Source organism: Humulus lupulus, chromosome 7, assembly GCF_963169125.1.
Source record: "Humulus lupulus chromosome 7, drHumLupu1.1, whole genome shotgun sequence".
NCBI classification, from domain to species: Eukaryota; Viridiplantae; Streptophyta; class Magnoliopsida; order Rosales; family Cannabaceae; genus Humulus; species Humulus lupulus.
In genome coordinates this window covers 23,219,567-23,232,740 of record NC_084799.1, presented here as the reverse complement: position 1 = coordinate 23,232,740, position 13,174 = coordinate 23,219,567, and the positions used below count along the sequence as shown (strand labels likewise).

Below are 13,174 nucleotides of genomic sequence, written 5' to 3'. Positions count from 1 at the left end.
CTGGTTTCTGAAGAACTTGTCCCTATGGTTGTTCGGTCAGGACTCGGATCAAATGAGCTTGGAAATATGGATGCAGCTTTCGAGAGGCGACTACTAAATAGTAGGCTAGCTTTTCAAGAGGGGGATACCTAGACTTTGCACCTACTAGCCTTTTACTGATATAGTACACAGGGTGTTGTACCCTATTCTCTTCTTTTACCAAAGCAGCGTTGATTGCATGCTCGATGATATCCAAATAGATGAATAGTACTTCACCATATATTGGCTTCACTGGGATGGGAGGTTGAACGAGATGCTCCTTCAAGGCTTGGAAGGCTTCTTCACATTCCTCGATCCATTGGATCTTCTTGCTGCCCTTCAGTAAGTTAAAGTAAGGGACACACTTGTCCGTAGACTTTGATATGAACCTACTGAGGGCATCTACTCTCCCGGTGAAGCTTTGCACTTCTTTGATTGTGGTAGGTGACTTCATGTCGATCAATGCTTTGATCTTCTCGGGGTTAGCCTCGTTTCCACATGAATTGACTATGTATCCGAGAAACTTACCAGAATCAACTCCAAACGAGCACTTGAGAGGGTTTAACTTCATGCTATACTTTCTAAGTATTTCAAAGCATTCTTCCAAGTCTCGAACATGCCCTCCAACTTCTTTGGACTTGACCAACATGTCATCGACATATACCTCCATATTTTTGCCGATCAAGTCTCAGAACATGCCATTCACTAACGCTGGTAGGTGGCTCCTGCGTTCTTCAAGACGAATGACATCACCTTATAATAGTACAATCCCTTCTCTGTTTGAAAGCTAGTATGTTCCTCATCGGGAGGGTGCATACTTATTTGATTATACCCAGAATACACATCCATGAATGAGAGTATTTCATGTCCTGCTGTTGCATCGTCCAGTTGGTCTATTCTGGGTATTGGGAAGCAATCTTTGGGGCAGACCTTGTTCAAATCTATGAAGTCCACACAAGTTCTCCACTTCTCGTTTGGCTTTGGGACCAACATGGGGTTTGATACCCAATCTGGGTAGTAGGCCTCCCTTATAAAACTGTTTTCCTTGAGCCATTCGACCTCCTCCTTCAGGGTTTGAGATTGGTCTTTGTCAAGCAGTCTCCTCTTTTGTTGCACTGGTGGGTAGTTCTTGTCCACATTGGCAAAGACGCCATGGTTCTTCTTCAAAAATTCTATCAATCGTGCCTTAATTTCCACCTTTGTCTCCTTTCCAACTTTAATTACTCTAGTTGGGTCCTCCTCATTTAGTAGGACTTCGTCAAGATCTTCGTCTGGTCCTACCCCCATGACGTCATCCCCAAAGCGAGGATCGATGTCGTTTCCCTCACTTTGGGAAACTTGCTATAATAACAAATCTTCGTTAAAAGGAGCCCCCGACTTAAGTAAAGTATTTCTTTCAACGTTAACTTCCATGTTGACAACCTCATCGGTTCCTTCCTTCTCTTCGTAGCAGATTACTACCATATTGTTTACGCATGGTCCTTTCTTTGCCTTGAACACTGATGCATTATAACATTCTTGTGCCTCCCTCTGGTTACCCTGTACGCATCCGTGCCCTGCACTTATGGGGAACTTCAAAGATAGATGCCAGATAGACACTGCTACGTGTAACGCCATCAGGAGGAGTCTCCTAAGCACTACGCTGTAAGTCGATGAGCAATCTACCACTAGGAACTTTGTTATCACAGTCTCGTGCCTGGGGGCATCCCCCATCGTGACCGTAGTCTGATAGTTCCTGCTGGTGCTAGGCATTCTCCTGTGAACCCATATATCACTTGGGAACACGATGTCAGGTCCTTGACCGTGAGCTTCATTTTCTCGAGGGATGATTTATAGATGATATCTACTGAGCTTCCCGTATCCACCAAGCATCTCTTCACTCAGGCATTGGCGATTTGAATGGTAAGGACCAAAGGGTCATTCTGGGGGTACCTCACGTGTCTAGCGTCATCCTCTGTAAAAGTGAGAGTTTCACTTTCATACTTTGGATTTTTTGGAGACCGCTCCTCGACTGCCATGTACTTGGAAGACTCCCTAACCTCATGTCTGAGGGTCCTTGCATATCGCTCATGAGCATTATTACTGTTATCTGCTATGTGGGGCCCCCCACATATGGTCTCCAGTGTGAAGTATACGGTCGCTGGCTCTAGTGGTGGACTCCTCTGCCTTCAGAATTTTGGATTCCTGCTCGGGGTTTCGATCTTGACTCGGTACCTCGAGAGTTTTCCTGATCGGAGAAAGAACTCTATCTCATCCTTCAATTGCTTGCACTCATTTCTGTCGTGCCCATAATCATTATGCAAATGACAAAACTTATTCTTGCCATTCTTTCCTTCAGAACGCAAGGGTGGTGGCTTTCGATATGGTACCTCCTGGTATGTTTCCAAGTAAATCTCAGCCCTTGATGTAGTCAGGACGATATAATTGGTGAACCTGGGCTGGTAGGGCTGATGCTTAGGTTGTTTTTCGGCTGGTGCAGACTTAGCTTTCTTCTCTCCACCCTGCTCGGCACCTAAGGTATTCATCTTCTTACCGTTACCCCCATTGTCGCCCTAAGGGTTTGCGCCGTTCTTATCTGCCTTGACAGTGGTCGAATGGTTTATGCCTTTTTCTTCCTTCATGATAGCGTCATCTAGCTTCATGTATTTGTTTGCTCAGTCCAAGAACTCCTGCAAGGTGTTGATGGGGTTCTTGTGTAAACTATCCCACAAGGGACTACGATAAATTATTCCTGCCGAGATGGCAACGAACTTCCTTTCATCCCCTACTGTGGACGCTCGGTTTGCCTCTCTCATGAATCTTTGGATGTAGTCTTTGAGGGATTCATCTTTCCCTTGCTTGATGTCAGCTAGCTGATTGGAAAAAACTGGTTGAATCTGTCCAGCACTGAAGACCTTGCAAAATTCCTTCCTGAACTGCTCCTAGGAAGTGATGGATCCAGATTGAGCTGAGTCAGAGAGAGTGATAGGGAATATCCTGCACCTATAATCATGCTCCACACCGAGTAACTCCATCTGATCCTCGAACTTCCCAATGTGTCGTACTGGGTCTTCCTTCCGAGTGTATGTTGGGAGTTTAGGGGTCTTGTTTTTCAGTGGTGGTTGAGAAACTTGGATATTAGCACTGAAGGGACTCCCACTTCTATGTGCCAACTCAATATTGGAAGGTTTCTTTGTCAAACTCTGAAAAACCATGACGAGTGCATCTATTTAAGCCTGCATTGCTGGTGGGATTACTGCTCCAGGTGGGGTAAACATCCCTGGTACCCCCTCCTGAGCGCTAGTCTTCTTGTTGATGACTTCCCTCAGATCCTGAGGTTGTGCATTTTTCCCTAGCCTATCGAACATGTTATTGGTGTTGTTCATCGATTCCTTTCCCTTGCGAGACTGAGGGTGTAGAGGTGATAGGTCCGTCTTGCCCTTGTCGGTGCGACCTTGCCCTCGAGCCTCTCCTTCTACATGACTTTGAGATTTTGAATGGCCATTTTCATTTCTGTCACACCTCTCAGATGTTTGACCATCATCTCCTGCATTGTTTTGTCTGTCCCCCTGGGAGGGGACTTTCAGGTTGGTAAGACTCCTACTTCGAGATGAAGTGTTATTCTTCTTAATCATGGAGAATGTAGTCTTGGACTGTACCTCTTCATTCTGTCTCTGGGAAAGTGGCTCTGAGAGCGTCCGTGGGATTTGACTCCTCCCCTGGACTCTCTGTTACTGTTGTCTCGCATTCCTGCAGCAGCTTCAACATTAGCTCGGGCTAACTGAGTAGCCGCCTCCAGGGCCACAGTAGCCTCTTGGTGCCTCCGGTCAGCTTTCTGCTCCCTCTGGATCATCCTCTGGACTTGCTCATCTATCTTCTGTTGTTGTCATTCCATAGTCGCCCTTTGGAGGGCAATTTCTGCAGCAAAGGCCTCCTGCCTCGCCAGAAATTGCGCCATCTCCTCCTGGTGAGCATCCTGTGGATCTTGTGCATCAGGTGGGTCTCCAATCTCTACCTGAGGTTCGTTAACAGGATCGATAGGATCCTGAGTGTTGGAATCCCTGGGAGTCATCTTCTTTGTCTGACTTGGTTTTAGAGGCATCGTAAAACTGATGAAAGTGTGTTTCTTGATTTCGTACTCTCAATGAAAGCACCAAAATGTTGACCTGTGAAATTGGCCAACGGTTGTATGTATAGTATACGACACCTTTTGAATGAAATAAATATAATAAACGAAAAAGTACGAATATCTTAAACAAACACCAGAAATTTTATAGTAGTTCAGCCCTATTCTGATCAACAGTAATAACCTAATCCACTTAGCTTTTAGTATTGAATCACTCGACAATTACATTGAGGAACAAAAGCATTCACTCGTTTCTAAATTGCCCAGAATTTCTCCCCAAATATTCTTCAGATCTCAAAAATTCCAGAAAAAGCGATCCTTTGAAATGAAGCCCTGTGTCCTTTATTTATAGTGCCCAGGGGCTGTTACATGATCATACGTGTCCACCTCCCCGTGATTATGAGATCGTGGGTTTCTCGTTGTTTCTCTAGATCGTGGTAGATAATGCACAGTTGAAACCTCTGGGAAAATGTTAAGTCTTGGTTGGTCTATAAGACCTAGGTGCTAGGCCCGATGACCCTTTAGGTGATGGACTTGTTAATCCTCTAGGTGCTGGACCTATGATCTTCTAGGTGCTGGACTTGTTTGATTTCAGTTTGAACGAGTGCGAGTATTTGTCAGTGAAGTGTACTTGAGAGTTTAGGCCGATCACCCTATGAAGAATAGGGTAGGCCGACCACCCAGGTGGTTCTTGAGCATGTCAGGCCGACCACCCCTGGGGTAGGGGTCAGGCCGACCACCCTAGGGGCTCTTGGGCCTGCTTAGGCTGACCACCCTTAGGGGTAGGAGTTAGGCCGACCACCCCTAAGGCTAGGGCCAAGCCGACCACCCCCATGGGGTCTTGACCTGGCCAACTTCCCTATAGGTCCTGGATGTATCTTTTTTGCTCGTCGGTCTTTTCTCAATACTTCATCGTTTTTCCCTGATTTTTGATGCCACGTGTCGCTTTCTCATTCACCATGCCATCCTCATATTTTTTAGGGATAACAGAAACGACTACAATGCATCCACTTTTTTTACAACACCAGTACAACCAGTTTGTGTTTTCTACACCTCAATAATTTTTTTTCAGTTTTTTTAATATGACAGTGTACATTGTAATCATTTAAGACACCCTGCAAATTTTTAAAAAATTATGAAGCCGAAAACAATGTTCAAACAGTTGACTTTTATACGCGTATACAAAAAAATAAGCACACGTGCAACAAGTTATTTGAACCTTGTTTTTGATACGATAATTTATTCATAATTTCTTGAAAATTTGTAGGATATTCTAGATAGCTACAATGTACACCGTCATATAAAAATTTTTGGGATTGCATCTATCTAGATGCCGAAAATAGAAAAATGATGCACTTGTATTGTAAAAAAAGTGGATGTGTTATAGTCACTCCCTATATATATAATTGACATGTTACTGACTATTCTAGATGAAGGAAAGTCTTTCAGTTAGAGATTAAAAATATCAATTACAAGAGCAAGCATCTCTCCTTGAAATGTCAATCAGATACCCAGAAAAAAGGTTTGTAAGATTGCATGTAAATTAGGTAAAAAAAATTCCAATGCTTCTATTTTTCTTCAGAATATAGAGTGTTATAAGGGGAGCACCATCATCAACAACGTGTTTTGCACGAACACCATGTGCACAAAACCAAGCCTACAAATAGGCACATGCCAGCTTACAAATAGGCACAAAAGGCCTACAAACAAGCACAACTACAAGTATGCGAAAGACGACACAAAATCTCTGAGACCCTACACGATCACACCGTTAATATGAGGTCTTATTTGTTTTGAGGTATCTAACCAATTGGATGTCTCTTTGTTTAAAAACTAATTATCTTAGTTAAAATTTTGAGATTATTCTAATAAAAGCACTTCAATACTAAATATCCTAATTGTAGTCCAATTAATATATTATAATGTGACAAAAGTCTTCCTTTTGAAATGCAAGCAAATAAAGAAACAATCTTTTGAAATGCAATTAAAATCCTTATAAAATCAATTTTAAATAAAGAAAAATCCGACTAGCATTCAATTAGAAAACCCAAACGATAAATATTTAATTTTTGGAACATAACTCATTTAATTTGAATATAAATAAATAAATTTGAGACCTAAACAGATTGATTTTTTATTTTTTACCTAATAAAATTGTCAAGAGCATACAAAAGTAACTTTGATAAGACGATACAGTGCACTTCGATGAAAGAAAGTAGACACTAATCTGAAAATAACCAAATGCAACAGTAACTTTCTAAAACCTATCTTTAAAACGGCAGTAACTTTCAAATCTACTACTGTTTTTTTTTAAAGAACAAATCTACTACTTTTAAAACGACAATAGTTGAGCACAAAAAAACGACAATAGTTGAGAAAAATATGAAAACAGCAACAACTTATAAACGACAATACCTACCCATTAAATCATAGACTACAAAATCTTCTAGAACAACTTTTTAACAATTCATTATAGATTAATTCTAACACTACCTGATATATTGTTATAGGTACAATTTGATATATGTCACACATTTTAATTTTAAATAAAATATGTGAGACCTGCTACTAAATTACACCAATCAACATAAGATAGTATTAGACACTATGGGTACTCTCATTATTGCTAAGGACACTAGTGATGACACATATTTTAATTTAAAATAGAATATGTGAGATCTGCTATTAAATTACACCAATCAACATAAGATAGTATTAGACACTATGGGTACCCTTAGTATTGCTAAGGGTACTAGTGGTGACTGATATTACAAGAAAGTGACATATTGTTATTGGTGCAATACAATATTAAATCCACATATTTTAATTTAGTAAGTATAATAGAGTATTATCAATTAATTATAGAGTGTCACCTCATATGGTGTTGGACGTGCCAAATAACAACACACTGGGTGCCCTTACAACAATGCTCTTAATTATAACATCTAATAGTGAAAACCACCAATTATTTTGTACAAATATCATATAAGCATCAATACATAACTTAAGAATGACTCCTTTCAAAAAAAACAAAAAACAAAAAACTTAAGAAATCTTACTATAATAAGTTCGACTAATATAGTACATGAATCTTTTTAAGTAGCTTACACATGACATTCTTAGGAAGTAGAAAAACAGTGTTTTTTTTTCTTCTTATTTTGTGCTTGCTATAAATGGAAGCTAACTCGTCATTACTATAATGATTCATTTATAGAACATGAATATCGATAAGTAGTTTAATAATTAATATTTTTCTAAAAGTAGAAACTACAAATATAGTAATGTCTTCTTTTTTGTCTTCCCATATTTTTAAATATAAATAAGAAAGAAAATAAAATGAAACAACTTATCCCACAAGAGATCAAATTCACTCAACTTTGACATGCACACACAAGAATAAAATAAGTAATAATATGACCGAATAGCTAAGAAATAGAAGCTAAATTATGTTGTATGGAACATGATAAGGAAGGAGTCTTTGACAGTTTGAGTTACTCCAAAAGCTATCAGAATATCACACAAAATTTAAAAATGTGTCTCAATACAAAAGGAATGATAAGAACAGGAGAGACTTACATCGTATTAGAACACGTAATTACAGAAAGTCACTGATAATTACACAGTCGAAACTTGATCAGAGCATAACTCTTGAAACAAATCTTCCATAGCTCAGATGACATGGATTCTTCAGTGCTTCCATAGCTTCTCTTTTCATTGATTAGCCCTTGTTGGACAACTAAATCCCCCCATTCTCTTAATATAAACAGCCTGGTTCAGTTCCCATTTTGGGAACTTGCTTTTGCTCCAACTTCAAAGTGTCACAAATCCAACATAATTAAAGGACTTGACACTAAATGCCTTTTGCAGTTTTGCCTCAGCAAATTCAAAATTTCAGGCACAAGGAGGAAACTTCAGCATTTCATCAAATAATTCTGTCAAAAACAAAACTTAAGACGATCGAAAACCTCTGCAAAGTTCTAATGGTTAGAGAGCCGCTTCTCTTCTTCAACTTGATCGAGTGGTTTGCTAATCATATGTTTATGTTTCTTGTCATCACAAGCTCCATCCACTTCTTTGTCATTTCCTGCTGCCACAATCCCAGCAAGAGGATCACCATGACTTGGAGTTGGAGTAGCTTTGACTTTGCTACGTGCTTTGCGGCAAGGACTTGAAAAGGGATTTTCTCCTCCTGAGAGAATGTCTGTACTTTTTGGCCTCCTCTGAACATTTAAGAACCCATTTGCAAGGGCCTCTAATGCTCTAGCAGTCAATGGCCGGTTCCTCTTGCTTTGCCTCCTGTTCATGGTAGGGTTCTCCTCAGATGTACTCACATCAGTAGTTTTCAATGTCTCATAAACAAGCTCTTTTTCTTTAGAAGGAGAGCAATTACCATTCATATTCACTCTCTTGGTGTCGTCGTTCTCCTCAATTAACATTTCATGGTTTTTGGAGTCTAGCATACCACCCTGAGGTGGGTGTGCATTATTTGATGCTTCAGCTTGATGTTTCTTACTTATTCCTTCTGAGCTGTGCTTGTCAAAACAATTCTCTCTCAAAACTTTCGACTTAACATCTTCAAGTGGTTTGCTTTCAGCCAGATAGGTAACAGAGGATTCCTTTTCACGAGGAGGGCGGACGTGAAAAGTGATATTCTTGATAGTTTCACGTGACTTTGTTGTCCTTTGGAGTTCCATTTGTTTTGACCCTAAGCCTAGGGAGCCATTTTGAGAGAGGTCAGGCGTCTTTGCCTTTGCGCAGGCAGTCAATCTCCGTCTTTTGATGAGAGGAACTACATAATCTGAATGCCCAGATTTTGATCTTCGTTTAAATTGATGCAAAACAGTCTTCTTCAAATGCTTCTCACCAGATATCCCAGAGTTCTGATCCACTTGTGTCCCCATTTTATTTGTAGTATCTGAGTGGTTTTTGGTTGCCACTTGATTTTTACTATCATGCAAATTCTTTTGGAGATTGGATTTTTGAATTTTCTTTTTACCTTTAGATGAAATATCAGTAACATCTTTTTCTTGTCTGCCTGATGAATCCTCAACGGTTCCAGATTTTCTTAAAAGACCAGTCAACTCAGAAGCACTTTTAACTAACATTGGTGAGTATCTCAGTTCTCTCACTTTTGAAGATTTTCCTCCATGTACTAGACTTGTATCAACAACAGTGAACTTCATACAATTTGGACCATCACTGTCAGATCTACCCTTGTTGTGTTTGGCCTTTTCACTATGGAAGAGCTTCTCAACAGTCTCAAATTCATCTAGATCACCCTCAGAATCCCTTTCATTTTCCATCGAATAATGAGTCTCTTTTGCAGCTCTTTCAAATTCAACAGGTAAATGTCTAAGTTCTCTTATACTTGATGATTTTCCTCCATAAATCAAGCTGGTATCCACAACAGTAAACTTCATCTGGGTTGAGGTACAAGTAGAGACTCTGGGTTTAAGGTAGCAATGTCGTTGAGAATCAGAAGGGTCGTCCTGGTCTGATGCATCTTGGTCATTTTGGCCTACAACAGAAGATTCTTCAGCTTCTAGCTCAAGAAGTTTTGGTTCAGACGCTACTTTATTCAGGACATCACTAACAGAATCAAAGTAGTGTTCTCCTTTTACAAGTCTCCTTCTTGAGAATTTTTGTATTCCTGGCATAAGAAAAACAAGATAGTGTTTAGAGCTGAGATAGCCCTGATTTTTTGGTTGCTCAGAGTGCCATCCTTTTGCGAGCAAACGAGGCCAAACAGCTTCCCAGAAGATATCATTGCAACGAGCTTTGCTCAACCGAAAACCACCAGTCAAAAAGTTCACTATGTCATCTGATGTGAGGGATGAACAAGCCTGACCAGTTGGTAAGAGGGGACAAACTAAAACATCATGATTGCTCTTTCCAGGATCCATTGCAAAGCCTGTGAGATCTTCTTTACCTTTACCAATTCTTACTGCTTCCACAAGTATGGGAATACTGACACTAGACTTTAAAGTGGAGACATATTCTTCTAATGAAATTCTCCCCTCGGCAAATGACTTGTAGCCCTACAAACAGATCATAAGAATTAGAAGCGGGATACAGCACATATCTGTCAAATATATCAGAAAATAACAGTAATATATAAGGAATACAAAGATTATGTGATGCAACTTAGGCAATAAAGAAAATATACATGAGAAAAAATTATAAAGCATGCATAAATCATAAGTGGAAACAAATGTCTATCAGTGTATACACACTTGGTTTCAATACCAAAACAAAAATTCTCATTCTAGAAATAAAAACAGAAAAGGAAGTGAACTATGAAGTACCTCAAGTAAGGAATTTTGAGAGTCCTCTGGGACATGTGGAGATAATCGAGATAACAACTCCTGTTGCCTCCATCCAGTAAATATTTTTCGTCCAGTTACACATTTTTTTCTTTTAATCTTCCGGCTATCTGACCATCTCCGGTATGCATCAGACCTGTAGAACTTCCCATAGTAAAATGACAGAATTTCCCCCATGTCTTTGTTGCCCATGAATCTTTTAATCTGAAAAAAATTCTTTCCAAATATATATAAACCAAGAAGAAAACTATCCACTTCAGAATTACTCCAAGAGTCACTTGGTAAACTTGGAATTGGATAGCAGCTGTTGTTTCCATTCAACATGGGGTCCAATTTTTCTGGTTTTGCTTCTCTATGTTCCAACCCAATTCCCAAGGATTCAACATTGAGTTCTGAACTTTTCTTCCTTACGCAAGTCCGGTCATTTTTTCCATTTCTAGTTTCAAGAGACTTGTTTGCATCGACTGTGTTGTCAGAGTTTGTTATAGATCCTAACCCTTCATCCTCATTATGGAACCATGTAAGTGGGACAGGTAAGCCCACTAGAAAGGAATAAGAAATATTGGAAGTTTCCAAATCAATAGGGTTAGCCAACAGCTTAAGACACTCAGATTTTGCTATCATGTGAGGAACAGTGACTTGGTAGTCTTCACCAACTCGAGGATTCAATACTGGATCTCCAAATATATTGCTTGGATCAGGAGAACATGGAGAAATTAAACTCTCAATGGATGTCTCTCTAATGCAATTACCATTGTGATCCAGCTCAACTGACTCCACCTACCAAAGGATAATAAACATTTTTTGGGGAAATAAGAAACGATTGTGAAGAATTTTTTGCATACTGGATTGATTTCAAGAAATTACTCAAAGCCAACAAAGAGATAATATACCACAAAAATTCTTACAAGTTTTGGAAAGGGAAGCATAACCAGTTAATGGTAATCCAACCTGCCCCATACATGGCTTTTAAACTTCATGGCATAACTCTCAGAGAAACTAATGAAATCCAGAGATTATCGATTCATTCCAAATGCCAGCAATTAGATAATGGCATTCATCAAAGGGTTAAAGATCCAAGGTCTAAGAACAGAAAATGTTGATACACAGCTAAAATATAATCCTGACATTTCTATTTACTACATGTTTTCTTACCCAGCAGAGTACAAACATTTCAAATCTAACTCTTTAATAGCTAACCAAGAGAGAAAAGCAACAAATAGAAAGATCCCACCAACCCAAAAATCTTGAAACTGAAAGAGAGATGACTGTATATGAGTGCTTCCCTAGCTAATTGACACTGATCAAATCTGTAATCACCCAGTACTGCTAAAAAATCTTCATATCTTGATCACTACTGAATGTAAATACAAAACCCATTCATGATTCCTGTTCAGAAAGAGATATTTATTTTTTATTTTTTTGGAAAAGGAAAAATAAATCCAAGTCCCATCCTCATAAGCCAAGTTAGTAACTCTGATATATGCACATGCTGATGAGAACGAAATTGAGATACTAGATGTCCAAGGCAAAGAGAACAACCCAAGCTAAGAACCATCGACAACACAGAATATATAAAATTCAAGACCACCAACCCGAAACAAGAAACCAAAAAGCAGATCCACTTCGTATCCAAGGTATACAGAAAGCTTTAAACCGCGTTGAAAACACAAAGAGCATAACATAACAAAAATGCAATTAGAATCAGCGAAACAAGCAACTAAAATTAAACATATTGCAAACTGAAACAACAGCATAGAACTATACGATTGTTACTAAAGCAGTACATATTCGAAATCGAACACATTCAGAACCCAGAGTTTACAGCAAAAGATTTTTCCATGTAAAAGTTTCAAACCCCAGAAAAATAACAATTCACATTTGAGACCCAATGAATTTATAAACATCTAAGTACAATGTATAAGCACTTACATCCTTCTGAAACGTTCAAACAAGTATGCAAATAAGTGAAAAAGCAAGAGAAGATTGAATATTGACAAACCTCCATTATAGAGCTTGAAAATGTCAAAAAGCCACGTGAAAAACAAAGCCTGCGCAAATGGGTTTTCATGTTAGACTCTGATTCACATCTATTGCCAACCTTTACTATGATACCAAACACATCGAAAGGAAAACGAAGAAATAAGTAGAAACAAAGAAAGATATAGCATATATATATGAAGACAGAGGAAAAGGGTACCTTTTGTTTAGCAGAGTTGAGCTTTCATGGGTAGATAAGAATGAATTAATGGAGTGAAGGAGTAGGATTACTAAGAAGGAATAAGAAAAATCTCTGTTTTTGGAATTTTAGCGTGGAGAGAGGGCTGAATGAGGAGAGAAAATAGTGTGTTGTGTCTACAAGTGTTTTAGTACATAAAGAGGCACATACGGGGAGACTCTCAACTCTCGTATTAAGTCTCGAGTCTCGACTACAAGCAAAAGCAATGAAACCCAACCATTTTTAAAGTAAATCAATTTTTTTTTTAAAATTAATTTAAATGAATTTGTCGTCTAAAGATATATCTTAGATCAATTTGATTAAGGAATCTAAACATATTTATCTATACATATAAACATTATCAAGTCAAAATAAATTTTCAATTTTCCCATTCTAAACAAAAACAGCACATCTCATTTTGTAACATAAAGTTTTTTCTACAATGACAGTGCTTATATAAGAATGATCATAGCCATAGGTATGGTATCATATTCTATTCAAATTTTTACA

The 13,174-nt window shown here is 38.7% G+C and overlaps 1 protein-coding gene across 1 annotated transcript; it reads right to left on the bottom strand.

Moving 5' to 3' along the window:
• Positions 1 to 7,537: 7,537 nt before the first annotated feature.
• LOC133790944 (uncharacterized) lies at positions 7,538 to 12,853 on the bottom strand. Its single transcript, XM_062228796.1, has 4 exons — positions 12,647 to 12,853; positions 12,449 to 12,497; positions 10,429 to 11,226; positions 7,538 to 10,161 (listed from the first exon to the last, which is right to left on the bottom strand). Exons 2-4 carry the CDS (start codon positions 12,452 to 12,454, stop codon positions 8,101 to 8,103), a joined length of 2,865 nt encoding a protein of 954 aa, XP_062084780.1. The 5' UTR covers positions 12,455 to 12,497; positions 12,647 to 12,853; the 3' UTR covers positions 7,538 to 8,100.
• Positions 12,854 to 13,174: the final 321 nt, after the last annotated feature.